General features: G+C 42.9%; 1 protein-coding gene across 1 annotated transcript; it reads right to left on the bottom strand.

The window, feature by feature from the left end:
- Positions 1-3,657: 3,657 nt before the first annotated feature.
- Positions 3,658-27,050, bottom strand: rimbp2a (RIMS binding protein 2a). The gene is made up of 22 exons (XM_061294158.1): positions 26,911-27,050; positions 19,008-19,097; positions 17,678-17,800; positions 16,982-17,068; positions 15,781-15,831; positions 15,005-15,209; positions 14,233-14,390; positions 14,027-14,106; positions 13,848-13,957; positions 12,461-13,276; positions 11,374-11,525; positions 10,347-11,093; positions 10,119-10,274; positions 9,752-9,898; positions 8,873-8,975; positions 8,606-8,728; positions 7,786-7,949; positions 7,551-7,719; positions 7,380-7,480; positions 7,116-7,187; positions 6,884-7,048; positions 3,658-5,524 (listed from the first exon to the last, which is right to left on the bottom strand). The coding sequence occupies exons 4-22, from the start codon at positions 17,063-17,065 to the stop codon at positions 5,300-5,302; spliced, it is 3,828 nt and encodes a 1,275-aa protein (XP_061150142.1). The 5' UTR covers positions 17,066-17,068; positions 17,678-17,800; positions 19,008-19,097; positions 26,911-27,050; the 3' UTR covers positions 3,658-5,299.
- Positions 27,051-27,827: the final 777 nt, after the last annotated feature.

Genomic DNA, 27,827 nt, shown 5'->3' on the forward strand with positions numbered 1-27,827 from the left:
ACGTAAAACTCAATTTAAATTCCACCCTGCACTAAAAACAAAGTTATATTGTGCACACGCTTATTTTTTTTGTATTCTCACATAATTTACCCAAATGCAGATTCTGCAATTGTTTCGCCATTCATCATCAAAACCAAAGATGAGAACAGCAGGGGGAGCAAATTAGAAGGCCAAAGCAAAACAAAAAGTTCAGCAGTATGAAAAGTTGTTTTCTTTTTAAACAGACGTACGATTAACTGCATCTAAACTTTAGCTGATAAACAAACTTTGAAACTACCCACGGCAGGCGCAGTCTTTCTTCTCACTTTGTCAGCACCTTCTCAAACTAAATACTGGAAGGATTTACAGCGATGCATACAGGCCGGTGACACCCCCACCCAAAAAAAAAAAAAGAAAAATCCAACTCGCCTCAAGGGTCATGTTTAAAGAATGGTGTCTGGCTACACCAACTAATGCATTTTTATAAGCGGTCATATTCTCCTAAAGAGATTCCAAGTCCACCGAGGAGCTTTTCACCTTCCATTTGACGCCTGCAACTTTGACCGGCCCATGATAGTCCAGTTCACAGACAGGTCATTGTATGATTAACCACTCTATTAACCTTTACCGACGGTAATCCAGATGAGAAATTACTATTGAACTAGCAGGGCACTATCATCCTTATTTACGTATGCTGACGACAACAAGGATTATCCTGTATAATATAATATAATATAATATAATTATAATATAATATAATATAATATAATATAATATAATATAATATAATATAATATAATATAATATAATATAATATAAATATATGATATTCTTATTTCAATTATAGATATAATGTCTGTTAATAATAATAATAATGAAGACTAGTGCAAAAGCAACACCCCCAAAAATAATTTTATAAAACAAAATTAGTGATCCATGAAAAATTAGAATACAAGGCTCAAGATGTAAATGTGTTCTGACATCTGGGTTGTTTGTTTGTCTTAACGTCGATGGTCTGCTGGCCACTTTTCATGATTCCATCTGGTTTACAGTAGCTGGAATGAAACAATCTAATGAATGTGTGGGCTTGCATCATCGCACCAGAAGGTCAAAATAAAGCACACGGCAGGCATATAATGCAAGAAAAGCAGTGGAAGGGGGACATGGGTCAGTGGTGGCCCGAAAGGTTATTTTTACCCCGGGGCCTTTAAAATGAAATATATGCACTGGAGGAAGCGTAACATACATTATGCAAGCAAACAGTCATTAAAATATGCAAAGTAAGGGCGGCGTTTAGAGCTGCTGCTCGGACTCATAACATCACTTTTAATGCCGGGCTGTGCCACTTAAGCTTCACAGTGTCAAGCAAACAAATAAGTTCAACTTTCTAGAGAAACGTAATACTTGCTCGGGTCTCTCGGCATATCGAAATCAAATGAAATGACACCGTTGCTGCCGTAGCACCGACGCCAACGTTTAACGGGCAATCTGAGCTTTTATGAAATATTCAGTAAGGCCTTATGGGGAAGATGGATGTCACCTCCTCCTCTCTTATGGTGGGCTAGTTGACAGGTGAGTGATGGAGAGCTTGGAGCTGGCAAGAAATTTCAACTTGACCCTCTGGGGACATGAGGTGGGGGCAATACGAGGGAGAGCAGGATGAAGTGAGTGCAGTATGGCGAGAGAAACATAAAGACGTTCTTTAAAATAAAAAGGTTGCATCCATAATGGCTCGTGAGAACTTTGACATACTCATGAATGTAATCTAATGGGTGTTCAAGTCCTCTAATAGGGAAACCACTGCTGCCCTCTTGCGGTGTCATACGTAACTGCACATGGAATTAAACCAAACCATTATTTTCAAACTATTAGGTCGACCTCATTTTGGACTTTTGGTTATTCAGTGATTTTGTTTTTTTGAGTATCTGTTAACTGCCTTATTAGTTTTGTTCATGAAGTCAATACATTTTGAGAGAACGCATCAACTAGAAACAAAATCCACTTTAGTAAACCACAAACAGTGCAGTTTACACAAATAAACACAACAGTTTTACAAAATATCAAATTTATTGAGGTTATAAAAGTTGGCTTTTTATTCACATGCACACCCAAACAATCACCATAAATACTGCCCAATAAATGATTATTTTTTCTTTTTTTTTTCTCTGCAACTTTGATCACAAAGATAGCACATCCGGTGGACTATACATTTGATTTTGAAAGACACTATGAGAATGCAATTATTTTAATTTTTTTGGTCAACTCAGTACGCTGATAAAAGATTGCCATAAAATCAAGTAGAAACATTTGAAAATGATCTACAAATGGATCCCACTACAAAACAACCACAGCATTCACACCAAAAACACTCATTCATGAGTGCATTATAATAATAACTCTTAATTGTTTATATTTTGTGGATTATACATTGAAATGGAACAAATCAATACATGTACTGAAATATTAATGATTTGGTCTGTAATATTCAAGTCCGGAGGGAGACCAGCACTTGTCCGGATGCTGAGGTACATTGATTTTATCTGGATTACTAAACATTAATGTTTGAGTCTAGTATACATATCACTGATCTTTTTAAAAAAAAAAAAATCATGGATCTCGTGAAATAGTAGCTTGTGAGCTACCTCATAAAAACCATATACCTCACCAGGCCAGAGGGTTCCATGGTGAAAGGGTCAGCACTTGACTTTGAATTCAGTGATCTAAGTTCAAGTCTCACTGGAGCCTCAACTATTTCGGCATTTATCTATCCCATATGGTTGTGAGCAGCTTGATGAAACCATATACCTTCAATGCTCTAGTCAACATGTTTGCTTAGTGTAGTGGTTAGTGCTCTGCACTTAGAACTCATTGATGCGAGTTCACATCTCTGTGGGGTTTCAAACTTCTTATTGATGTAAACCCTAACCCACTATTTTGGCATTCAACCTATTCGGTTGTGAGCTGCTCGATAAAACCATATACCTTCCATGCTGTAGTAACCATGTTTTGAGATGTTTACTTGTTAGCTGTTCAATAAAACCATGTACCTTCCACACTATACAAGCCAGTCTTTCATAGTGTAGTGGTTAGTGTTCTGCACTCTGAGCCCGGTGACCCTGGTTTGAATCTCAGGGTGAACTCAGGTAATTTATCCTGGAAAGATTTGCAACATAGTTGCTCGCGTGCTGCCCCAGAAACCCATTTTAGCATTTATTTATTCATAGCTTCGCTTGTTAGTTTTTCGATAAAACCATGTAGCTTCCACATCATACTAGCCAGTCTTCCATAGTGTAGTGATTAGTGTTCTGCACTCTGAGCCCAGCGACCCTGGTTCGAATCTCAGGGATACCTCAATTATTTTATCCTGGTAACATTTTCAACATAGTTGCTCGTGTGCTGCCCCATAAAACCATATACCTCCCTAAACATTAGGGCTGGGGCTAGGGTTTTGCCAAAATGGTTTTCTGAGGCAGCACCAAGCAACTATGTTGCAAATTCTTCCAGGATAAAAAGATTGAGATCCCACTGAGATTTGAACTAGCATCACTGAGTTCAAATTGCAGAGCACGAATCACTACACTATGCAAACATGGTTACTACAGCATTGAAGGTATATGGTTTCATCAAGCAGCTCACAACCGACTCGGAGATAAACGCCAAAATAGTTGAGGTCCCATTGAGACGTGAACTCAGATCAGTGGATTCAAAGTGAAAGTACTACACCATGGAACCCTCTAGTTTCATGGGGCAGCTCACAAGCTACTATTTCAGAGGAGAAAAATATCCATAAATACTTGGGAAAAATAGATCAGTGATATGTACTGTATGGTAGACTCAAACATGAATGTTTTGTAATCCAGATAAAATCATTGTACCTCAGCATCCGGACAAATGCTGGTATTCGGACTTGAATGTGGCCTGCAGGCCCTGACTCTGATGTGACAGGGTGTGGAGGATGCTTGCAGTGCAACGGGCTGTCTCCATGTCAACTGCCGTTGTTATGGCACGAACCACGGCTCCTACCATTGTCGGGGATTGCACCAGCACCCGGCGACTTGCCTCTTTACGAGTGAGCTGGTTAACAATCATGGCTGCCTTGTTTACCACTACCTAGTAAACAGCGCAAGATTGTGTATAAGTGTATAAGGAAAAGTAGTGATAAATAAATGTCAGCTAGAAAAATTTCACTTAAAAGAAGTGACTTTTTTTTTTTTACTCACACAACCAACCCTTTTGATTTGTCCATTTAACAAGGTTTTAACGTGGCCTTCTGCTTGTATTAAATATTTTCGCCAATATGATGACAAATGAATTACATCACTTGACAACGTTTGATATGAAGAAAAAAAGCATTTAAAAAAAGTCAGCACATAAAACATATTACTTTGTAAGCATCATACAACCTTGCGCAACAAAAAAAAAAGACATTTTGCATCGAATAAGACATGTCATTCCTTCAAATCACGTCAAAAAACAGTTTGGTTCAAAAAAATATTTCAATGTAAACACAAAGTGATTACATTTTGATTTGAAGCTCCAATCATGTCATTGTACAAATAATTATGAAGCCAACTGCTATGATTTGACTTTCAAAGATGACAAAACAACTCAAACAAGAAACATCACACATGCTGTTTTGGTAAAGGCCACTGAGAGGCTCGCCTGGTGCTCCAAAAGCTCTTCTTGCATGAATGCATCATGATTTCAAATCATTCCTAATAACTCTTTCCTTCCCACATATGCTACCGCCTGTATACAATATTGCACTGAATAAAGCCTTTGGGCTCTATTTCCGTCGGGGACGCACCTGCGCCTGATTGTTGTTTCGGTCTAAGGCGTGTTTGGCAATTTGGCAGACGGGTTTTTACCAAACTGTGTCCTTGGGCTAAGTATGAGCGTTCAGATCACGTCTAGAAACTGGTGCAGGTGTTCTCACTCGATTTTGGTCAATTTGAGGTCGACTGTGATCACGCCCTCGTCGGCGCAGCCCTCCCGCTCACAGATCCGCCAGCCTGCGCATACACGCTAGATTTACGTCGTGACAAAAAATAGAGCCCGTCACGTTAGCAGCTTGTATCACTTTTTCAACCCAAGCAAAATATACAGGACACATCCCAGGTACCCTGCATGAATAGTTTCTCAGCAAAAATTAAATATATGTCATGAAAAGAATCTCTTGATTAAAAATACATCACAGTAATGTGTTTTTTGTGGTCGATTTTGGCACTATACAGAACGTCATCGATTTGGAAAACAGAGGAACTGAACAAAGCTCAGTCCCGGAGAAAATCAGAATGTCGAGCGGCTACACTGTACATTTTCATTTGGCAGGGGACAGTCGCTTGAGTAACTTCTTCCCCTTGGAGAGGAGTCCTTTCTTTTTTTTGTTTGCAAAATCTTGATGGTCCCGCAGGTCCAGGGGAAGGCTGGTTGGTCCTCTCGTCGGGCTGAGGGGTCGCATGGTGCCCGGCAGCAGCGGGCGGACGATCGGGGACGGCGCCCGGACGGGCGTGACGTCGTTATCGACCAGCGTTTCCGTGGTGATCTGAGGAGAGATGCCATGGGGAGGAAAGCAAGGACGTGTTGGAGAGTACAATGTTGTCTCCAAGTTCCTAGAGGTCGTGATTGTTTTAACAGAAAACAGTCCACATAGAAGGGTCAGATGTTCATTTTGAGCTGGAACCTATCTCAGGAGACGTCTATTCAAAATGTGCATGTTTGAACAAAAGGATAAATGTTGTGGAAACACTGAGGAAGAAGTTGTTTGACAAAGCCGGAAGAGTCCGCCACCAGTCGGCCATGATGGAACTCATCAAGTACAACACCCAAGGACACAACTGGAGATACCATGGCTTGTCTTCTAAATGCGTTAGCCTGATGCACACTTTTGTTTGGGAGACAGTATCGTGTTATTAAAAAAAAAAAAAAAAAAAAAAAAAAGGCTCTGTGACGTCAAGCTGGAGCGCATTTGAGCTGCTAGTTTGGTATCTCAAGTTGATGATTTACTGTCGGGGGGTGAGATGATTTTTTTTATTTTTTTATTTTGGACAAGCAGGGTGAGAGGGAGAAAACGAAAACAAAATAAGGAAGAAAATGTAGCAGCGTAAGTCACCATCAGAAAGAACCCACAGACCACAATGCACCACAATGAAAACATTGACACACACAACAACACAGAGAGCGCCAAAAAAAGGTTTTTAATATCCAATTTTTTTTCTCTCTCTTTCTTCTCATTTCTTTTATTGTTCCTTTGTAACAATACAATGTCTCAGTGCTTCCGTTAATTTTGGCCTCAAAACAGAGCTGAAAAATAGATTGATGTGTGTGCAACATACACAAAAGAAACAAAGCCTCTTTTCGGGAAACACGACAGTCAAGAGTCATTAGAAAATGGAACTGTATGAAAAAGGCATGCTTTTTGGTTTTTTTGTTCTCCAATGATATTTTTTTGTTGTTCAGTGTTATTAAAGCACTTGTCATTATTGTTGCCATACACAATAACCACAATGAGATTTTTGTGTTTCAGTGCAAAGAGGTACAAATGGAAGGAATGAGTCCTCAAGCATGCAAGAACCCCCCGTCCCCCTCCCGCTCCCCCCGCAGAGTCTATTCTCTCTCTCTCTCTGTCCACGTCAGGCTTTGCTTCTTCCTTTCTCTGAGACTCAGAAAGGTGTTACACTCGATTGTTTTTGGTTTTGGTCGCCCCCTTGTTCCCGACGGTGACAGAGCAGGAAGGGGGAGGGCGGAAGGTTGTTAGTCAATCACCACAGCCACCACAAGAAACACACACGATGGAGGCACACACACGTGGAGCAAGCGAGAGACGGAAATCAAAGAGAGGAGAGGGGGGCAATGGATGAGCAACAGGGCCTTAGCGCTGAGAGCGGCGATGGTGATGGTGTACCCGTTTGCCCTCCGGGACGCTGGCGGCAGAGTTGGCGGGGAGCCGGTTGGCGGGCTCCTCGGGGGGGAAGTTGGAGGGCGTATCGGTCAGATACACCTCCACGTCGTCAGGCACTTCTTCCAGGAAGTTGGAGGGAACCAGACCCCGGTGGCCGTTGATCTCACCCTATGGAGGGGGGGGGAGGACTCAGTGCCCGAAAGCGAGATCCAAGATGATCATTGAGAAGACTCACATAGTAGAAGCCGTCTTCATCGATATCACCAAATACTGCAATGATGTCACCGGTGCAGAAGGTCAGCTCAGCCTATCAGAGGGGAGTAATATTTATTAGTGTTTGTTTTTTTTTTTACTTTTTTTTTAAATTTCCATATTTTACTCTTTTTTTAAAATATTTTATTATTTCTTTTTTTATTTTATATTTAATTATTTATATTTGATATTCTTTTCATTATATACATTTTTTACATTATTATCCTCAGCCACTGATTTACGATACCTCAACGTCAACATTCGGCGAGCTCTCTCGGGGGTCGTAGTCATACAAAGCCACCATCCTCCTGGAGGCCTCACCTCGACGGAGGGCTCTTCTGTTCTGCTCTGAAAGTCACGATCAATGATTTTTATCATTTAGTCATCAATTGACTGGCATTCATCTGATGTTTAGTACCTAATCGGTCCACCGGGGTGCTGAGAGGTAGGAAGCCTTGTTTGATGAGTTGATCCATAGTTTCGTCATCCTCCGCTCGTATCTCGGACACCATGTTACACGGGATCAGCCCCATCCTGCCTCTTACTTCTCCTCTGTAGAACCCGTCGGTGTCTTTATCACCAAATATCTGGTGAAGAAGAGGCGGCAATACATTATATGTGTAAAGTACAATATGTGAACGTGAACCTCTCACCCTGATGATTTGTCCCTCTTTGAAGGGCAACTCTTCATCGGCCGCGTCAGGGTTAGGGGACATGGACAGAGGGTCGTAGTCGAAGAGCGCCACAAATACCCGAAAGGCCTCCTCTGGCTCCGACTCATCAAAGTAGGTGGGAGAGTGACGATCCCTGTAGCCATCTTCAACACACAAATAAGAAATAAAAAGTGCTTTTTTTTTTTTTTTATCGCTGACATCAGCTATTATGTGGCAGCAGCTTGTTAGCATGCCGAAACGGCCAAATACACATTGATGGTATTTTTTGGTTGCATACTAGTCAATGGGTGAGACAAAACAGGAAGTGACACACAGACAAGATTGGGAACATACTTTTTTTTTTATCCTGTTAATAGATGCATCAAACCCCAAATGCCCAACCAAACGGAAAAGTTCATGCTAAAATGCTTCCAAAAGTGTCACTTGTGTGATAACCAAAAAAAGGGGAGGGGGAAGGGGGGTCTCGGCAGGCATCTGGAGCCCAGTGCAGTGAGGGGAGCGGTCTTGGTGCAATCAGTCAAACTGTGGACTTAAGTGGCTCTTCCATCTGTGCAGTTCAATGGTGCCATTCGACAGGGTGAGTACGAATCAAAAGAGAAACAGACACTTGCGGGTAGTGTTGCAAAATTCTGGAACTCACACTGAAAAGTTTCCACCCTGAAATGGTTTCTAAATTTATTGACGTGGAAAATGACCAGAAAACTTTCCAGCCCTTTGCAACCCCATTCGCAATTGTCTCCATCTCCTTCTTGCCGTTTGCCAACTTGCTAAGACTCAGTCTGCAGGTTGCAGCACGTACCCTGGGGAGACCTGGTGCCGCCCCCGTGCCTGCGGGAAGACCCGGTCCTGAACCGAGCTACTCTGCCATAGTTCTCCGTGATGCGGGACATGTTTCCCTCACGGTTATTCTCAAAGGTTACTTCTACAGGAAACACCAATCAGAAGGTGCTACAACGTATAATAATAAGACAGAATCATGTGGCAAGTAGAAAGACATTTAAAAGTATCTCAGTATCTCATGCATGGAGCCTTAGTGTAAACCTAAATGAACCCGGGTTGTACTGACCGATGGCAGGGACCATCAGAGGTCGTCTCTGAGGCTGCGAGCCACCGTGATGAATCTTTCGCCCGCCCTCCCGGTCGTGACGGCCTCTAGAGGGAGTGTTTGACTACAATGCAGAAGACAGCAACTATTCACACGTCAGTTCAATTTCCTACGGTAGTGTTTGTGAACAATATGCAGTCATGTGCGTTGACGTAGTCCAACAAATTGTATGTAAACAAACTCATGCAGCGCTCGCAGACAGGCACACTGAAACACAGACACGCTGACGCACACAGAAACACACACAAACAAGCCTTCAAGAAAGTGTATTGTTCTGGAATAATCATTCAGATCAAAGAGAAGGAGATGTGAAATAATGGTGTCTGCTCTTAATGTTGAAGTCAAAATGGTGTAAGTCCTCCCAACCACTAGATGGCAGTAACAATTAGTTGAACTGGTTTGCCTACCAACAATAAACCACACAGAAGAAGAACAAGAAGGGCCGTTTTGGTTTGTGCATTTATTAAATTAATTTGGTGTTTTTAGGCGAGCTGGAACGGATTGTTTGCATCTCTATTCATCTCAATGGGGAAAGATGATTTGCAAATAATGCAACTTCTGGAGGCACCACGGTCCTTGTCTGTCACTAGTTTGACTTTGTCCTAGTTTTTGAAACGGTGCTTAATTTGTCTTGATCTAATATTTATGACACTTAGGAATGCTGACTTTTCTTCTTTTCGTTTCTCCAGTTAGGAGGTTCCACTGTACTCTACCCTAAACTCGGCACACACGCTAACAACACATATCCAGTGCAAGAAAAGGCAGCAGTCAAATATCTGTGCCTGTGCAGTTCGCAACAGTAAATTTGAGTCTAAGTACAGCAAGTGCAAAGAACTGCACCTTGGGTGTGTTGTGCGAGTTGCGTCGGCGTCCCTCGTCCAGCTGCATCTCTGAGTACAGCTCCTCCTCATCCTCTTCCATGATGTCAGACAGGTCAGAGCCGCGGCTGCTCTCGCTGTGATAATCTTCATTGTGACTATAGTGAGGCTTTTGACAGTCACACACAAACACACAGACCCGCTTGTTTAAGTCCACATACATACGTACAGACGTGCACACACCAAACACGCGTGACAAACAAACGCACACACAGTGACGCCGGCGGCACGGTCGCGTTGGAACTTGGCATGCAACCAGCCACATTTGCCTCTCTCCCGCTCGTGTAAGGTCGGTGATTCTGTGAGAAGGCTCGTCCCGTTTCACATACCGGCCTTCCTAGCTCAGAGCCTCGGAGGAACTCGTCGACCGAAGGTCCTCGTCGGCGGCGACGTGGGAACCCTTCTTCGTCTTCCTCGTCTTCATCAGAGTGATGCTGGTGAAAGGACTGACCCTGTTCACCGTAGCTAACAGGCCTCCGGTCCCCCTGAAATGCGAGACAGGAGGGTGTAACTGGAGTGCTGCCGTGACAACCAGGAGTGGTCAGGTGTGGTCAGACCTTGCCGCTCTCCGCCGCCACCCTCTGCGCCGCTTCCCGGGCGATGGCTTTGGCCACGTTGTCTGGGATAAGAGTGCCTCTCGGTTGCGGTAGAATCCTCTGAGGGGAGGGGCAACGTGGATTGCCAGGGGGAGGGGGCTCAAGGGTGTGGCCCTGCATGGGTATGGGCGGCTGAGACGAAGGGGAGCGTGCAAGGTCCCAACCGGGCGGGACGGCAGCTCCGTGGTGGGCGGCTTGCTCTTTGGCATCCAGGTCTCTGGCACTTACTGGTCTCTGAGGTACGGGGTGGGGATGGGCGTGGGGCTGCAGAGGCAGTCGGTGCTGGGGCCTGGGACCTTGGTGGAGGTGCAGGGGCTGCTGCGGATGAGGGTGCGGCGGTCGACTCTGGTTTGGTTGGGGCCCGCCTGGGTGAGGGACTCTCGGTTGAGGGTGCGGGGCATAGGGGTAGGGATGGCGTGGGGCCGGCTGTCCGTGGGCTTGGGGCGGGGCAGGAAGCTGCGGGGGGGCGTGAGGGTGGTGAGGGGATGTGAGGTGAGGTTGGCCGTGGGGATGGGGGTGCATTGGCGCTGGCAGAGGAAGCGGAGGTAGAGGCACGAGCAGGTTGTTTGGAATGAGGGCCACGTGGGAGTCCTGCGACTCTCCCTGTGCGGACAGCGTCCGGACTATCACCTCCCTGGCCTCCAGGCACTGTATCCTCGTCATCTCCACCGTCACGTAGTCCGCCATTGGGAACATCACCTCTGCAATCTGGTTTCAAGACACACACAAGTGAACCTGTAACCAAGCAACCGACTGAATAAAAGCATCCAGATGATTCCGTCTGGTCGTCACCAGAGGGCAGAAGAGGCAAAGTCAAGAATCCGACTGAGACGATATGCGGTTTCGGTATTGTGACAGATTAGAGATACGAGCAGCATACTGAAAACGTATACACAGTCAGGAGTGACCCAGATTTGATCACAGAACCTTAGCATGCAGAGGAGTCATCCATAACCAGAGATGAGTAAGAAAAAAAAATCCACCTCACCTTCTGTCCTTTAGTGCAGACAGCATAGCCAAGGACATTGGCACCATTGGACGTGCCTGACGGAGACATAAGGGGGGGCTTCCAACGAACCTGTAGGACCCCTGGTGCCTGCCCACAGAGCACCTGCACATCTTGCGGAGGCAGGGGGGGACCTGGGAAGTAAAACAAGGCGTGTTAAATGATTTCATATTCCATATCCCACGATTCTAAAGCATTCCCCAAAAGCACCAACATGCACAGGAAGGGTGTGATGTGGTTGCAGAAGTCTCCAAAGAACTAAATGGGATCATTTCTAACTGCATGCTGCATAATAATTGTGCAGTATTGTGATCACGTGGTGTGCCAAATAAAATGACTAACAAGTTGTTTTGCAGGATATTAATGACATGCAAATCTGCATTTACTGTATGCCGAAACAAATGCCTATTCATACTACATTGCCACTGTTTTAAATTACATAATAGTTAGGCCGGGGCTATGCTACAGGCAAGGAGAATGACTCATACACGATCATATCTGGCAGTGCTTGGTTTAGTGCTCATTAGTAATGTGTCGTGAGGAAAGCTGAGCAAAATTGCATTTTATTTAGTTTGGAGATTGCCTTCCATCATTCAGAAGTGAGATGTATGTGAAATCCAGTTCAGGATTTGATATTTGATTCTGACCTGTTCTGCAATAGAGTGTTGGACCTAGACGAGATACAATACACAACAAGGGCACAGTGAGGAAATGTTGGACTCATCTGTGCAGCCCAAGCCCAGTCACAACATTGGGCACACAAGCTGATTTTTTTTTTCTATAGATGTCTACCAATAATAAATGAAATCAGTTTGGATCTTTTTCTGTTAGTGCGCCAACAGTGTCAATAAAATCGAGTCGGATTGTGGCCAGAGTGCTTATTGGATTGGGCCGGTTTACCGAATGTTGCGGCTGGTAACACAAATTGACATTGCATTAAAAGCTGAAAGTAAACACAAATATGCATACGCAGCTATCTTTTCTGAATCCTAAGTACGAAATATTGACAAGGTCTATCGAGGGGACTATGAAGCAATGCAAACGTGAGTCTCCGTGATGTAGTGCTGACCTGCAGCCTGAGTGCAGAATTCCACTCCCGCTTCCTTCCTCTCCCTCTGCTCCAAAGGCAGTTGCCATGGCACCTGGTGAGGCTGTGCCACCACCGACACTTTGTACACCGTCAGCGGCTTTAAGTTGAAGAAACGTAGTCTGTATCTCCCCGGCTTCAACGGCGCGTGCTCCACTCCGTCCAAGAAGACGGTGTGACCGTAGTTGCTGTTGCTAGGCAACCAGGAGAGCTCGGCTGTGTCTCGCTGGATGTCATCCACCCGGAGGCCGCAAGGCGCCACTACAACGTTGGCTCCCACTAAAAGGGTGCAGCGTAGTTCGTCCGACAAGCCCCTGTCGGTGACGCTCTGTACCGACACGCGGTGGACGCATCCGTCCAGGTCCAGTTTCTCCAGTAAGCATTTGGTACGCCCGCCAAACTGTATGCTGGCTCGCATCTCCCCGTCCGCTAACACGTTGTAGCCGGAGATGTTCCCCCAGCCCAAAGGCACGACCGGAGGCTCCCAAGCTACGATGACGCTTCGCGCCAGCTGCTTGATCAGAGTGATCTTTCGGGGATAAGGCACAACGTCTTCAGCCAGGTCCTCCGGGTCCAGGGGGCCAACCGTGCCGTTGCTACAGGGTACCAAGGCGTTCGCCGAGCCCAGGAGAACATCCTGGCCGGGACCTCCATCCACAGGCATCAAGGCTCGGGGTGTATGTTCGACCGGGCCAAGATCTTCTCCATCTCCGGCTTGAATGGACAGCTTCTCCTTGTCCTGGACAAACTCGACAAAGTTTGATGGGACAAGTCCTCGCTGGCCGTCCAGCAGCTCCCCTATGTTTAAAAAACAAGTAGAGAGTGGCGGGTTGAAGTTGTGTCTTAATTTGGGGGGTTTGGGCATTGTTGCACGTTAGACGCCGAACTACAACTTCAGTTCACAGCTTATTCAAGGACTGTGATTATTCTTCTGTTATCAGAAAAGCTCACGATCATTTTTTTTGCCATCCACGGAACCCCGCCGGTGACTCGTTAAAGCTGTGTGTGCGTGTGCTTATGATTAAGGCGAGCCCAGCTGGATTAGTCATCAAGCTAAAAGAAACCGAGGTCCCATCTTGACAACAGCTTGGTCTCTCTCCTTCATGATTAAACCCACAACGCCTCCTCCATGCCGCCATGCAATCTCAACCCCCCCCCTCTCCTTCCAGCTTTAATGAGTCAGTGCAGCTGAGCGCAACGGCGTCTGCGGCATCCTGCGCCGGCCCCGAAGGCTTGCTCAATATTGGGGATTAGCATTGCGTCTGATTGAGAGGCCGTTATAATGCTTTGGAGATTTGATAGCAAAGCTCTAGTCAGTTGTTGAGACAGCAAAAGAACTTTTCCTCAGGCAAATTAAAAAAAAAATCACCTTCGTAGAATCCGTCGTCATCCATGTTGCCGTACACATACAAATACTTCCCAGCCACAAGAGGGAGCTCTGCTTCAGGATGTTCATTTGGTCCGTCATAGGGATTGTAACTAAAAGAAGAAATCGAAGCTTTATAAATGGATTCTAAACCAACAAATGAAGAAGCTGAGGATCCTCACCTGTATCGGGCAGTGCAAAGTCGGACCTGGCCTGTGTAGCGAGGCTTGGACCTGGGTGATGGGCTTGGTTCATCCTCCATCTGTAGCTTGACAACAAACCCCAGTTCATTTCCATAATTTCATTTCCAACATACAAAGATCTCATGTATCACCTCAACATACTTCCTTGACACCAATAGGCTTGAATCCAAGGTTTGAAGACTCACCGCTGATGGGGTCAGCCGCTGAGTGCAGCCGGCGCGTTCCGTTTTCACGGTGCGGGACTCGACAGACGGCCAATCTGCGCTATCCCTGTCTCCAGTCTGCTTTGGGCACTGCGAGAACTTAGAGTTCAGTGGTGGTGCGTTTGGCGCGCTCTCATCGCCTGGGAGAAATTGATTTCCATCACAATTAAAGAGCAACTGTCATTCCTCCTGCAAGCCATTTGCGTCTCATTGCCCGTCTATTGATCTCCTGTTAAAGTGAGTGAGCAGGCCAACATCCGAGGCCCGTTTGGCCCCGTCAACCAGCACGTGCGGCGCATTTGTCCTTAAATAGCATCAATGTCCTTGGGGTTAAACACATGAAAAATGCAGGGAACACAAATTGTAGTGTACCAATGGCTGGAGGAAATTAGAGCTGGTAGTGACAGTGTATCACTGAGCTCCTGCGGTCATCCTGTGACTAATCGGATGCATTTGCCCAAAGTGTGTAACCACAACGTTGCCCAAATTATGCCTGGGACATTCGCGACACCCCCGCAGTCTATAATTGTGTATTTTACAATAATAATAACTAATTAAATCAAATATAATCGTTTGTGGATCATGACAACTAAGACAGAAAATGTCAGTTTCCGTTCATTAGCCTGTTTATGGAGTTTTGCATTGTGCGTTAGCGACAAGCTAGCAGACGGCAAAGCTTTGGTGTTACTTTAAATATCGTCAAAATATTATAAGTCCAAAATGAATATTTGACAAGAATAAAGTCCGGGCCTACCTGCTTCTGTCTGGCTTTCAAATCCGACAACAACTTCAGGGAGCCGCTCCTCCGCCGAGAGAAAATTGAAGGATTTGGCGGGGGCTTTACTTAGGAGGATTTCCACGGGATGGGATTGTAAACGGAATTCCAGCAGCTCTTTGGACAGATGATGGAAGTTTTCACTCGGTGACCCGCATGTCTGCTCCAGGTCACAAATCTGGACCTTTGACAGAAAAGAATGATGAGAGGGCAAAATGAAAGTGCAGAATTAACATACACGAGCCTTCGAAATAGAAGATTACAGATTTGCCAATTCCATCGGAGAGTCAATTAGAAAAAAATGTCCCTTAAGAGCTGAAAGCAGCTTTTTGTGCAAAATCCCACCGCAGTGTAATCAACACGTAAACGTGTGAAGTCGTCTGCACCGCTGCTCATATAACACGACTTACATAACATGGCGTAACTGGATTATACAACCTATAGACATTAAATTATTCATATAACAACAGTCCTGCCAGAAAGGTACAATACGGTTTAGTTTTTATCAATGGATATTAATTAATATGCGGGGGGGGGCGGGAAATCACAGAGGGGAGAATACCTGAAACATTCTGCTGTGATTGTTCTGTTAAAAAAAAAAGAAAAGAAAGAGTGGGAGGACAGAAGCGAAGAAAAAAAAATTATAGTAAAAATGAAAGATGATGATGTGAATGGAAATGAAAGCAAAACATTGGGAATTAGCAGACTGATCTCAGATTACACTCCCCCTACTAACCATTTTTTTATTTACTTACCTCTAACAGTTGTACGGCTTGCTCATGGTCACGGTCTGCTTGAAGGCGGGCCTGGACGAAGAAAAAGAAGACGACAGGCACTGACACATGACACAATAATCAAGATCCGTAGGGCTTCAAGAGGACAGCGCGCACCTGACGTGCAGTCAACACCACTCACCGCGGAGACAAGTTGCCTTGTACGCCTTTAATGAACTGTCACACGTCTTTCCAGGCAAGGAACACTAATAACAGCTTTAAACTACAAAGAATTTGCTTTTCCTCACTTGGGATCATTTTAAAAACTTTTAATAACCTTTTGGGGGATGATGCATCATTTGGAATGGTCACTATTATCATATTTTTAAGATCATCCAATTTTTAGTATCTAAATTGGTGATTATCGGGGATGAATAACAATCATGTGTGCGGGCAGAGAGCATTATTTGCCGCTTTGGTTACGCAATTTGCCTGAATTACCTGAGTGAGTCAGTAGAACATAATTAATGTAAGCATCTGCGCCCTCTGATTATACGTAGGTGGCTGAATACATGGTAGTTAATGTACAGGCACAATCGTGGGAAGACATTTTAATACACTTGAACACTTAATTGAAGTGATTCACAATTTTATTTTACATTTCCAATGGTGTATAAATGAGCAATATTGAATACTGTGAAGCTGCGTAAAATATATATATTATATATTTTATATATATATATACATATACAAATATATATGATTAATATACTAAGTGTATTGAATCCTTTTCATTTTACAGTCAATGATTACAAGGAGGATTCGGTTCATTGGGGACAGCAGCTTAAAAGATATCAGACAACACACGCCGCTTAAAAAAACAAAAACGTGTGTAGGCTACAGGAAAGACAGCTTGAAAGGAATATAAATTTAACAACAAAAAGGACATTTTTAGAAACCCAGGCAGGAAACGATGCGGCAACAAGAATTGTAATTTCCACTCAGTGGTGACTCAGCACAAATATTCATTTCCATATTCCAAACTAGATGTAGTGGAGATCATAATGCCTTGGTGGAGGTAATAACTCATTAACATAAATTAAATACATTTGAATGACAGTGAATGAATGACAAAAATATTATGACACTGAAGGAAAAAATCTATTTTCAGCTCTTTTTAAGATCGCAAGTAAAAAATATATATATTTTATATATCCATTATAATTGGTATTTTTTTCCATACCTTTTGCAATTGATGGATCTTCTTCTGCTTGGCCTGCTCATGCTCTGTTTGTGGCCGCTGCTTCTCCTTGACAGTCTCGTGCATATGCTGTCCAAATATGGACCAAAAACTGTAAATAGCTTTGCACTCATAATAAAGACTCATTAATAAATCTAACATGCATGTCAAGTGGGGGGGCTTCAGTATCTCGCACCTTTGGCTTGGGAGACGACCACTTTAGCCACGCCGCAACAATTTTTCCCTCTTGTCTCCAAAAGGCTTTTTTGCTCTGAATGGCTCAGAGGTGCCCTAAACTAAATCAGGCAGCAGCCGCTTTGCATAATCACTGAGAGGCACTAAGCTACAGATCTGCCGAGGGCCTGTCTACGAATACTGAAAAATCACTTTTATTTCTTTTTTTAAAACCCCTGCAAGATTTCAGCAAATTGCTCTGACAGTACATTCTAGAAGCAAAAGCCGGCTTCATCGATTTACAGTCCAGAGACGTCGGTCGGCTATTTGATTCAAAGCAGCAGCTTTGCTGTCACTTCCGAGCAGGCCGGGACGAGACACAAACAATGGAAATCGCATTTGGCCTAATGTGGGAAAGTTATTCTTAAAAGGTCTTTCTGCTTCAGGAAAAGGAACAATGTGATTATTGTACAGCTAGGAACATCTCGAGGTTCAATGTGTGACATCATCAGAAACACGTCTCACCTTGAGAACCTGTTCCAGGTTCTCCACTTGGCCTCGAAGTTGGCTACGCTGCTGTTGGGCCGCGTCTCTCTGCTGGCTCACCACGGCAAGCGTGTCTTTCAGCTGATGGAAGTCGGACTGTACCTACGTGTACGCCAAAAATGAAGAAATGTTTGCGGTTGCGTAATTCATCGCTTTTGTGTCGTTGATTAAATGAGAACTAGCGAGTCTGTCCTCGCCACTTGTTCCAATTATTAAGGGAGGTAGTTTTAACTTTTGACTGCAGGGTTGATTGGGGGTTCGCAGTCGGAGCAAGAATTCATCAGCACATTGCCATTTAACGTTGATGAAAGCGCGCTGCTGACGTGAGCGTTAAGTCTGCCCGCCTTCATCACTCACACGCCCTAAGCCACAAAGTTTTCTACAAATGTGACCTGGTAGGATCCCTCCTGACGCTGTATGCCAATCATCTCATTAATTAAACGAGCGCATGAGCCCACAAAAGATAACGCCGTGTATTTGAAGTGCACAAAACTTGCAGGGGGGGAATTTATTCATTGACTCTTCAGAATTATCTCATAATAATTATGGAAAAAGTCTTGAAATGGGCATAATAAAACTGCAGTAATTATTTGAGCGGTTTAACTAATTGGACACACAACCCACAATATTAAATTGCAGACATATTATATGTATGTATATATAGAATAAAATACAATAGCTTTATATTTATATATGTACTTATATGTATATATACGTCTATGTATATGTATGTATATATGTACATATATGTATATATTTATATGTAGCTATGTAAATGTGTGTCTGAATATATATGTACGTGTATATATGTACGTATATGTATATACGTATGTGTGTCTACGTATATATGTATATATATACATAAATGTGTATCTGAATATGTATATATGTACGTCTATGTGTATGTCCATATATATATATATATATATATATATATATATATATACAATATATGATGCAAAACTTCTATTCACTCCTTATGTAGTCCTTGTTTGGATAGAAATGAAAACTTTCCTCTAATTGCTATGCTAAATATGCCAAATAAGCTTTTTGCCAAGGGTCAGAGGGATTCTCCGCACTCTTCCTTCATGCAATCTGTCAGGTTGGCAAGATGTTGGCCCTGCTTTTCCTTTTGTGTGTGTGTGTGTGTCGATTGTTTGCGCACAGATGGGAACCTTTTTGTGGAGCAAACTCGCAAGTGGAAGCCCTTGGATGGATGTCATTTTGTGAAAGACAACCAGGGTAGATTATCACAGATCATCACGGGTGGTCAGCACCACTCTTTCTTTCACATGAGTGGAAACATCACCTGGTCATATTTGGAGGCCTTCAGGTGACGGCCAATCAGCTGCAGATTGAGACGATTTTTCTCCTGCAAGGCAGCGTGGAGCTTTGCTCTCTGTTGAGGAAAAAAAAGTACGCTGTCAGCATTAACGTCCAACGACATACGTTTGCCACGCTGTGTAACGAAATTCGTTATGTAAGCAAGAGAAGAGACTCAGGTCGCTTCTGCAGGGAAGCGCCTCTAAGCTTTTAAAAGCCATAAAAGAAATGGAAAGAGGAAGGCAAAGACGTCGGGGAAGGTGGTGAGGAGAGTGACGGGTGCTGATTTGGTTGCTTGGATGTTTTTAAGAGAAATTGGAAAACTTTGAGAGGATTATAAAACCACTCAGGAGATGACTGACACACTAAGGAAGAATTGTTCGAAAAAAAAAAAAAGTGAAAGTCCGGAGGAAAGAAGTCTTAAGGGACAAGAATAAAATCGGAATATTACATTATGAAGTTTTAATCTTGGGATATTACATTTAAAAAAATATGACTTTAATTTCTCTCTTATATTATATTATATTATATTATATTATATTATATTATATTATATTATATTATATTATATTATATTATATTATATTATATTATATTATATTATATTATATTATATTATATTATATTATATTATATTATATTATATTATATTATATTATATTATATTATATTATATTATATTATATTATATTATATTATATTCTTTTAATAGTCTCATAATATGAAGTACTTCATCTTGCGTGCACAAAAAAAAAAAAAAAACTGAAAAATCAAGACAAGGAAATTTCCTGTCTAAGCAACTTCCTGTCTGCACTGTGCACTGCTCACATTCATGGCCACAAGTTGTCATGCCGCTGGTGCTGCAGGTACTCAAGCATTACATAATTACGCCAGACTCAAAGTAGGCCAACGTTCTCCTCCCGTCACAGCTCGGAGCACCGCAGAGTGATTTCAATGTGACCGTCCGGTCATATCCCGGCATGCACGGTACTACGACTTCATGCAGGTTAAGGAGGCTGCAAAAACTTGCCAATGTATCCTTAACCACATAAACACGGTTTATTGTGCAAAGTGCTGTCTCCGTGAGTGAAAACCTTTGTTTTTATAGGTGCTCGTTTTTTTTTTTTTTCTTCACGCTTTACTCACAAAAGCAGAAGGCCTTGTGTGCCTATTCAATTCCCAGCCCTGTTCCCCGGTCACCATGGCAACGATGTTGGTACTCGCCATTGGCCCAGCGAGAAAAAAATAACTAATAATATATTCAATAATAAATAAATAATAATAATAAATAAATATATAAATATAACAAAAATGATATTTTTTCTTGACCTTTAAAATAGATTGATTGATTTGTTTTAATAAAGTGAATTAAAGATTTTTTTCTAAAATAAACAAACTATGTCCTCTAAAGATGAACCTGACGGTTACTCCAAAAATAGTGTTAAACTTTATAGACATATGTCAGATGTCCAAAAACAAAACAAATAAAAATCAATATCAATAAGCCTTGTAAGAAATGAGATGCAGGAGCAGCTCATCCATCTTTTTAGCATGGAGGGCAGAGAGCAGACAAGGACAGCAAGACTGCTGAGAGTCTTTTTATTTTGCAACATGAAACTTCTACAAAGCACACCTCACTCTAGCGCCAGCCAATGTTGGTCTTGCTAATTGGGTGATCTGTGCTAATGTCCCGGGACGTAGGGCGAACAAGCTTGCAGTCAGATGGGATGCAAAGAGAATAAAAAATAATCTTTTTTTTATCAGCTTCGGGAATAGCCGGGCTTGTCTTTGCCATTTCCAGTGAATCGCACATTCACAGCTCAGCTTAACACCCCAGAACATCTTGTAAACACATCACTGCGCGGCAAAAGCTGAAGGACACACACTGGACCTCGTGCCAATTGGAGCTAGAATTAATACGCAGACGCACAAATAAACACAACGGTGTAGCTTGCATGTATTAAAGCACTGATAATATCATCTTGGTAATATATATTTTTTTAATTGTCTCATCTTTGCTAAAACACGCATTTTCTCAACCCACGCTGAGTAACATTTTCTTGCAAAACAAATTTATTTAGCCTCCGGCCCAAAATCTGTTCACAGTAGCCAACGTCTCAGCAGGTGTGTGAACTTCACTCAGAATTCATTTGGCTTCATTTTGGTTTATGTAATATTTGGAGGCAAGGGTCGCTAACCATCGGGGACAAAAAAGGAGTTGCACCTGTTTGCCAAAAAAGAGTTTTTAACCACAGCCTAGTTTCAGAATTATTCCGACTGGGTCATCCTACAATTAAATCATGTCGGCTTTTTTTTTTTTTCCAGGGAAAATCTTTATCTTGCTTCCGACATTTAGGTTCGTGTCGACACTCTATTCTTAGCTGCCTGCATGATTTATTTACGGACTAATGAATGTTTTCATGCCGTGCCTGCGAAACGTTGACTAAAGGGAATTAATTGTAACAATTAAATGAACATGATCTTGGATTAGTGTCAATTGGAAACCAGTGAGTGTGTTTACGACATAACCAAACCAATAATTGAGTACAAATAAGACAGATGCGACTGGAAATAACATGTAAAAAAACAAATGTCGGAATCTCATTTTGGTTTCATCCCAGAAGGCAAAATACTGTAGATAGAAAAGTCAATTAAGACATAAATAGACCAACTTAAACGGAGGCCATATTGCTTCTACCAATCTACCTGTGAGCGCAGTTTTGCACTTATGGGCTTGCAGATGGAGTCCAATGGAACCAGAACCATATTTCAACCCTAATCACTGCCGCAGCGTCGACTTCAGGCGTTTCTAATGACGCTTTAGCGCATAATGTGACAACACAACTCTGAAAGCCATTATTCCCAATGAGCCGCAGAAAGCCAATCGATTCATCGTATTAGTTTGAAAACGGTCAAACACTAGCACCTCTCGTGTTCGACATCCATCCTTCCTGCAAAATAACGCCCAGCTGTGTGATTAACACATGCGTACCGTTAATACGGTGCGCCACATGGTGGATTTTAAATCGGATCTATCCATGACCATAATGTCACGGATAGATAATTCATCAATAGGGATTTTTTTTTTTTTTTTAGCCTACTGTGTCTCTACAGGTGTTGCATTAAATATTTAGGAGAGGTTAATCTGCTTTAGAGTACAAATATAGATACTATATATGTTTGTGGCTTTAAAGGTGACAGAGGAGTGGCAGGAGGAGGCCCGGCGCCGACGTCAAGAGAGATTAAGTTGTCCGCTACGTAAAGCGTAAACATTGTCGTCATTGGGCTCACTCTTCGTCAGCATCCCCAGTGAGTCATCCCCAGTTCACTTCCTGGAACGTTTGCCAGTGTGCTGTTTGTTTTTTTTCGTTTTAATCCGCCGCTGCGACAGTCATATTATTTGATTTTTCTTCTCTTTGTCATATAAGTGCCTTCTTTCTTTTTTTATACTTTTTCATTGAATAATAATTTTCATGCGTGGAAGTCAAGTCGTCTTTTCCCTTTAGGATGAATCTAAAAGTCGTGGATTCGTTCGAGCTTCCTCAAAAAATTCAATAGTACTAAAAATGCTGAAAATGTTGACAGTAATGTTTTATTTACTCTATTGTTGTGCTTTATACAAATATATCAGAATAAGTCAATACAATCTAAACAAATAAGCAATTTGTGTATCTTGATTATTTGTTGAATAGATTGTTTTGTTTAGTAGACGCTGCCTTCAAATTAGCAGCTTTACCACTAGATCCACCATATGATGTGGCTACGTATGTTTTAAATAAAAATGTCAAAACTACAGCCATCCTTAAATTATGGTGTCGATTTAGCTCATGCGAGCTAGAATGTCTGAGCCTACATGTGACACGCTATACGATCAAATGTATGAGGAGCCGTCATAGGCTAAAACATTGACCCTTGAGAATGCAAGTGCCTCCCGGGAAAATGAGGGCGCAGGAGTATGTATAGCAATGTGTGTGTGCTGTATGTAACGTTCAAAGACTATGGACGCAGTCAATGTGTGAAAGAGCGCTACAAAGCCTCCAGTCACATTGATGACAAAACACTTTTGATGTGAACAGGACCTCACGTTCCCCTGAGCTAGGCAAAGCACATCACACGGCGGGGGAAAGAAGAAGACGTTCGGAGGAAGATCAGTGTAATGCTAATGAGGAGCCCCAAAGCTGGTTAGGGATTACACGTGCTTGGGTGGACCTTCATGCACGCTTACAGAATTGCTCGGGTGGGATGTCTTGCTCCAAACACCAATAGGCGTGTGCAAGCCGGCATCTCGATGATCAAGCACGCACAAAGCTAGGATGTCAATTTGGAAGCAAAAGAAAAATCTGCAGGATACCACACAAGACGCTGGGTTCATATTGAGAGCCACAATCTACAAACACTCGCGTGACCCCAATTTTGTGGGAAACATACAAGTATTCACAGGCGCTAAATAATTTACGCCTGACCCCGTTGCACAGTTGCTAAAATGCACAGCCTGCTAGAAATACACACAAAGCATTCAAGGGTGGCTTTAATTCTTTTTTTTTTTTGCAATCTGGATCCACACAGACGAGCGTATATCAGCAAACAAGCAGAAACAAATTGGTGATACCAAGCAGAAGAAAATGTGCAAAAATAGGGATTCGACTGATATGATTTTTTATTTTTTTTGTCTAGGTAATGATTTGGCGGTTTTTATATATGAAGCAAAATATTGACAAAAAATAAAATTATTTAAGGGGGCGTATGATGTTGCGTGTAAATAAATAAATAAATAAATAAATAAGTAAATAAATAAATATACAAATAAATAAACTTGTGTAAATAATTTTTAGAAAATCAGTTTTTTCCATTTTTTTTTTTTAAGGGCACACAGTGCACGATTGTTTTTTCATTTTATGTTTCGCTTGAAAGTAAACTTCACCCGGGAGTGTCAGCAGACATCTTGACACCTTTGTTTTTATTATTTATTTTTTCCCCACTGAAGAAAGATGTTATCAAAAGGCTGCAAAATAAAAAAGGCTCAGGTGTTCCAGTCCCAGCGGCTGAAAGCAAATCGGTGAGAGTTACAGCAGAACAAGAGCTGTCGTGTCACCTGGAACAGACTTGTGTGTGACATTGTGAACTCCTCTCTGGCTCCTTCCCTCAATAGATGCCCTTTCAGCACTAAAGCCTTCCCACTGCAGATGCTATCAAGAAAGACTGAGCAGCAAGACAAGTAAAAGTGAAACAAAAGCGCCTGTGAAGAACCACGAAAGGAGGAGAAAAATTAAATTACCGGGGGACACCCGATTAGTGATGTGGAATTAACAGATCTTCTATCAGCATGTGTCTTCCCTGAAGGGTTCCTCTCGCCTGGCGTGGGGAGATTATGTAGCAAAACAAAAAAACAAACTACACGGGGGCACTTTGAGCCGTGGCGCGGTGCTGTGCCAAAAACTCTAAGAGATCGTATAACTTCAGGATCAATGAGGCTTTGAGGGATCCACGGGAGTTTCCTGACTTTTAACAGATTCTCTGTAAGATGATGAGGCTGGACAGTTACATTAGTAGCCATCCATTTTATAAAGTGACAGTCCAAATTTGGGTCGTGGTCCAACTGGAGCGGACCTTGGACAAGAGGTGGGGTCGCTAGCCAATCCCAAAGAGCATAGGCAAGTAATTCTCAAAATCGAGAGGCTCTGCGATTGGTATGTGGGCTCCCTCTAGTGGTATACAAAAGCATCACCGAATTAAACACAGTGGCCAGAGGAGCACAGAGGTCCACAACAAACTTTAATTTCCGCCTCATCCCATTCACGATTGACAACGGTGACTATATTTCCCCGAATTTTTCTTCCTGCCGTGTGAGCGCTCATAGCGAACGATGAGGCGCTCTAAAGCGTCCACACCAAAGACGTTTCAGTAGATCAAAACTAACAATAACAAAGTCAATTTGAAAATGAGTGGTTATACAAAAGATAAACTGAAATTATAATCTGAAAATGCCCTCATTTTCAGAAAAATGCATTTTCAGGATGTAGCAATAGCTAGCTAGCTCCAACATACTGCCAGTTGCATTCATGAATAAATGATTATTTGTAATATCATGTTATCTGTGTTCAAGTAGATCACCTGCATATCAAGCAGAGCCCCGATTCAGTTTTATGACTGACTTTCATCCGACATCCACTCTCTTTCGGCCCCGCCCGCATCCATTTTGCTCCCGCAGTGCTCCATCTCCCCTTCAAATATGTCTTGCGTGCATGTTGAAGAGCTGCCAGGAAACGTGAGGAGGAGAAGTTGCTTCAATTTCATTCCCTTCCGTGCGCTTCCCGACGGCTAAATGGCATCGACACTTATGGCGGGTACACTCGCAATCAATACGGGACTCGCTCGTCTTCGGGCCTAACTATGGAAGCCTCACATGTTGCATGAACAAGCAGGCAAAAGGAGGAAGGGGGGGGATGACGTGGTTGCTCTTGGAGATATCTGGATGATAGAAATAGCTGATGCTTTTTTATATAGGCTAAATTTAAGCACAACATTTGGAAGCTGCTGGATGACTCACAGAATGTTTCGGGTTTCAACTCAATACATGACACCTTCTCTGCGTGTGTATTTTTAAAAAAGATTTTGGTGTTTGTTATATCCCCACAGTGGTGGAACTGTGTCATTTTCTGATTATAAAAGAACAGACATTTTCATTTTTGTAGTCCACTTATAAACCAATAACCAACCCAAAAGGGGCGGAACAGCTAAGAAGTTAGGTCAAAATCAGAAATGCAAAAGTTGGTGCGCTCATATCGACATTATCTTTTCTATACATCGATTTATAGAGAAACGCCGAAGTCTTTGCGATTCCCACAGTGATGACACATGACATGAATGTGCAATGAGAGCGTACGGCGTGCATGCGTGTAAATAATCGAGTGAAAATGCGTGGGTGTGATGATGAAGAAAGCTGTCATGTGGAATGCTGCAACTGTGTCGTGAGCTCGTACTGGACGACTGTTTGAAGGTAACTAATACAAGTTCTTTGCTTGTGGCTCTTTGGCCAACCACATTTCCACGACAAACCACAAGGCGGTGACGTAAAAGGAACCTCGGGGAGTTGCGGCGTGTAAAAAGATGTCATCAATAAAAGCAGAAAGAGGTCACCATTTTTAAAATCCATGCATGCCAATTAGGCATTCAATAAAAACTCCATCTTAAAAATAATAATAATACACAATAAAATCAAGTATTTTTAAAAGCAAATAAAAATATCTGCTCTAAAAACTCATTCAAACTAATGATATTAAAAAAAAAAGAAAAGATGAAAAATCCAAACCCATTATAACCTTGCTGAGTAGACATGAGTGTGTTAAAACTCCCAACACCTGGCAGCATGCAGGAACCAGGAAAAGCTCAGGTTACCAAAAACGGCTCACGCTCACACACACTACGCCCACTACACACACACACTAGATCAATTCGTTTCACAAAGCCGCCACACATTCCCCCCCCCCCCCCACACCCCTTACTCGAACATGTGTACGCATGTTTCCGAACCAATAACGTCACTCCCTCTACATGCACACAAAAGAAAATAATAATTACAGCAAAAGACAAACCCCACCCCCTCGCCGTAAACACACACACACACACACACACCCATCTCCAAACAGGTGGCTCAGCTTTTAAGTCAAGAAACATAGACTAAAACATCAAATCCCCTCCATTCCAAATTCTTCCATCTCTCTCTTGGGCATCCCTCCTGATGTCACATGCAGTCAGGTTGCTCCCATGCAGCTTGCCAAGCTATGCTAACCATCCATCCACTGTATCAAGGAGGCTACCAGATGAAACACTTGAGAAGAATCAATCGGAGCAGCAGCAGTGAAAAGACAACGAGAGAGCTTGCTATTTACCGCGTGAGGCTAACGACGGCACATGTTGACCGAGGTGTCGCTTCCTTCCTCTTCCCTTTCCTTCTCTGGGTGGGGAGTCGTCAAACGGCTGCAGCATCAGCAGCAGCATCAGTGGCAGCTCCGGGGCCTGCGTCTTTCTCCCTCCCTCTCTCTCTCACTCTGACTCTCTCTTATCTCCGCCTCCTTGTACCCCCCCCCCCCCCCCCGGGCTCCGAAGACCCTCCTCCTAAACACCCTTCCTCCATGGTTCCTTCCCCTCCACTCTTCCTCTGTGCTCAATTTCCTCTCTTCACGCTGTTGAATGATAATCAGCCAGCCCCACCGGTGGGCTTCTTTTTTGGATGTCTCGGCAAGATGCGGCGAATAAGAACGACCCCCTCCCCACCCCGCCCGACCTCCCTACGGTCTCATTAGCTCGGAATCTTTCGGCGTGACACTAACCGAGCATCATCTGGATTGATGCCGCATTCGTTTTATTACTTACACAAAAAAAGGCGTCCTACGCTGATGACTATTATTAATAGAAAGTAGATCCAAGTCGGTCGGCAGATTTTAGAGAGGAGGCCGATTTGATGAATCCTGTATATTTACATTTTTCATTTAGCGTGAAATATGAATACAAGCCTTTCCTGATAATCAAATACAAGCTCCAATATAAAAACCTTCAAACAGGATTCAACGAGACACATTATAACCCTGTAAATGCGGAATTATTGCGCAATAACAAGGCATCCAAATGAGACATTTGACTTCTGACTTTTCATCCACGTTTTTTTTTTTTTTTAATCGCAAACCTTGGAAGCTTATATAATGTTGACATTCAAACGAGATCCTTTTTACTCCATCGGGATGAAAGCGCAGCCTTGCTGCACGATTGCAAAACCAATATCGAGATTGACCGCCCAGAAGATGCCCGG

This window comes from Syngnathus typhle, linkage group LG12 (genome assembly GCF_033458585.1).
Source record: "Syngnathus typhle isolate RoL2023-S1 ecotype Sweden linkage group LG12, RoL_Styp_1.0, whole genome shotgun sequence".
Lineage (NCBI taxonomy): Eukaryota > Metazoa > Chordata > Actinopteri > Syngnathiformes > Syngnathidae > Syngnathus > Syngnathus typhle.

Coding starts and splice junctions, on each gene's coding strand:
- rimbp2a (XM_061294158.1), bottom strand. CDS start 17,065: ATGCACGAGACTGTCAAGGAGAAGCAGCGGCCACAAACAGAGCATGAG. Junction 7,950..8,605: donor CGGCACCAGGTCTCCCCAGG/GTACGTGCTGCA, acceptor TGTGTGTTGAAG/ATGGCTACAGGGATCGTCAC. Junction 5,525..6,883: donor GCGTCCCGGAGGGCAAACGG/GTACACCATCAC, acceptor ATCTCTCCTCAG/ATCACCACGGAAACGCTGGT.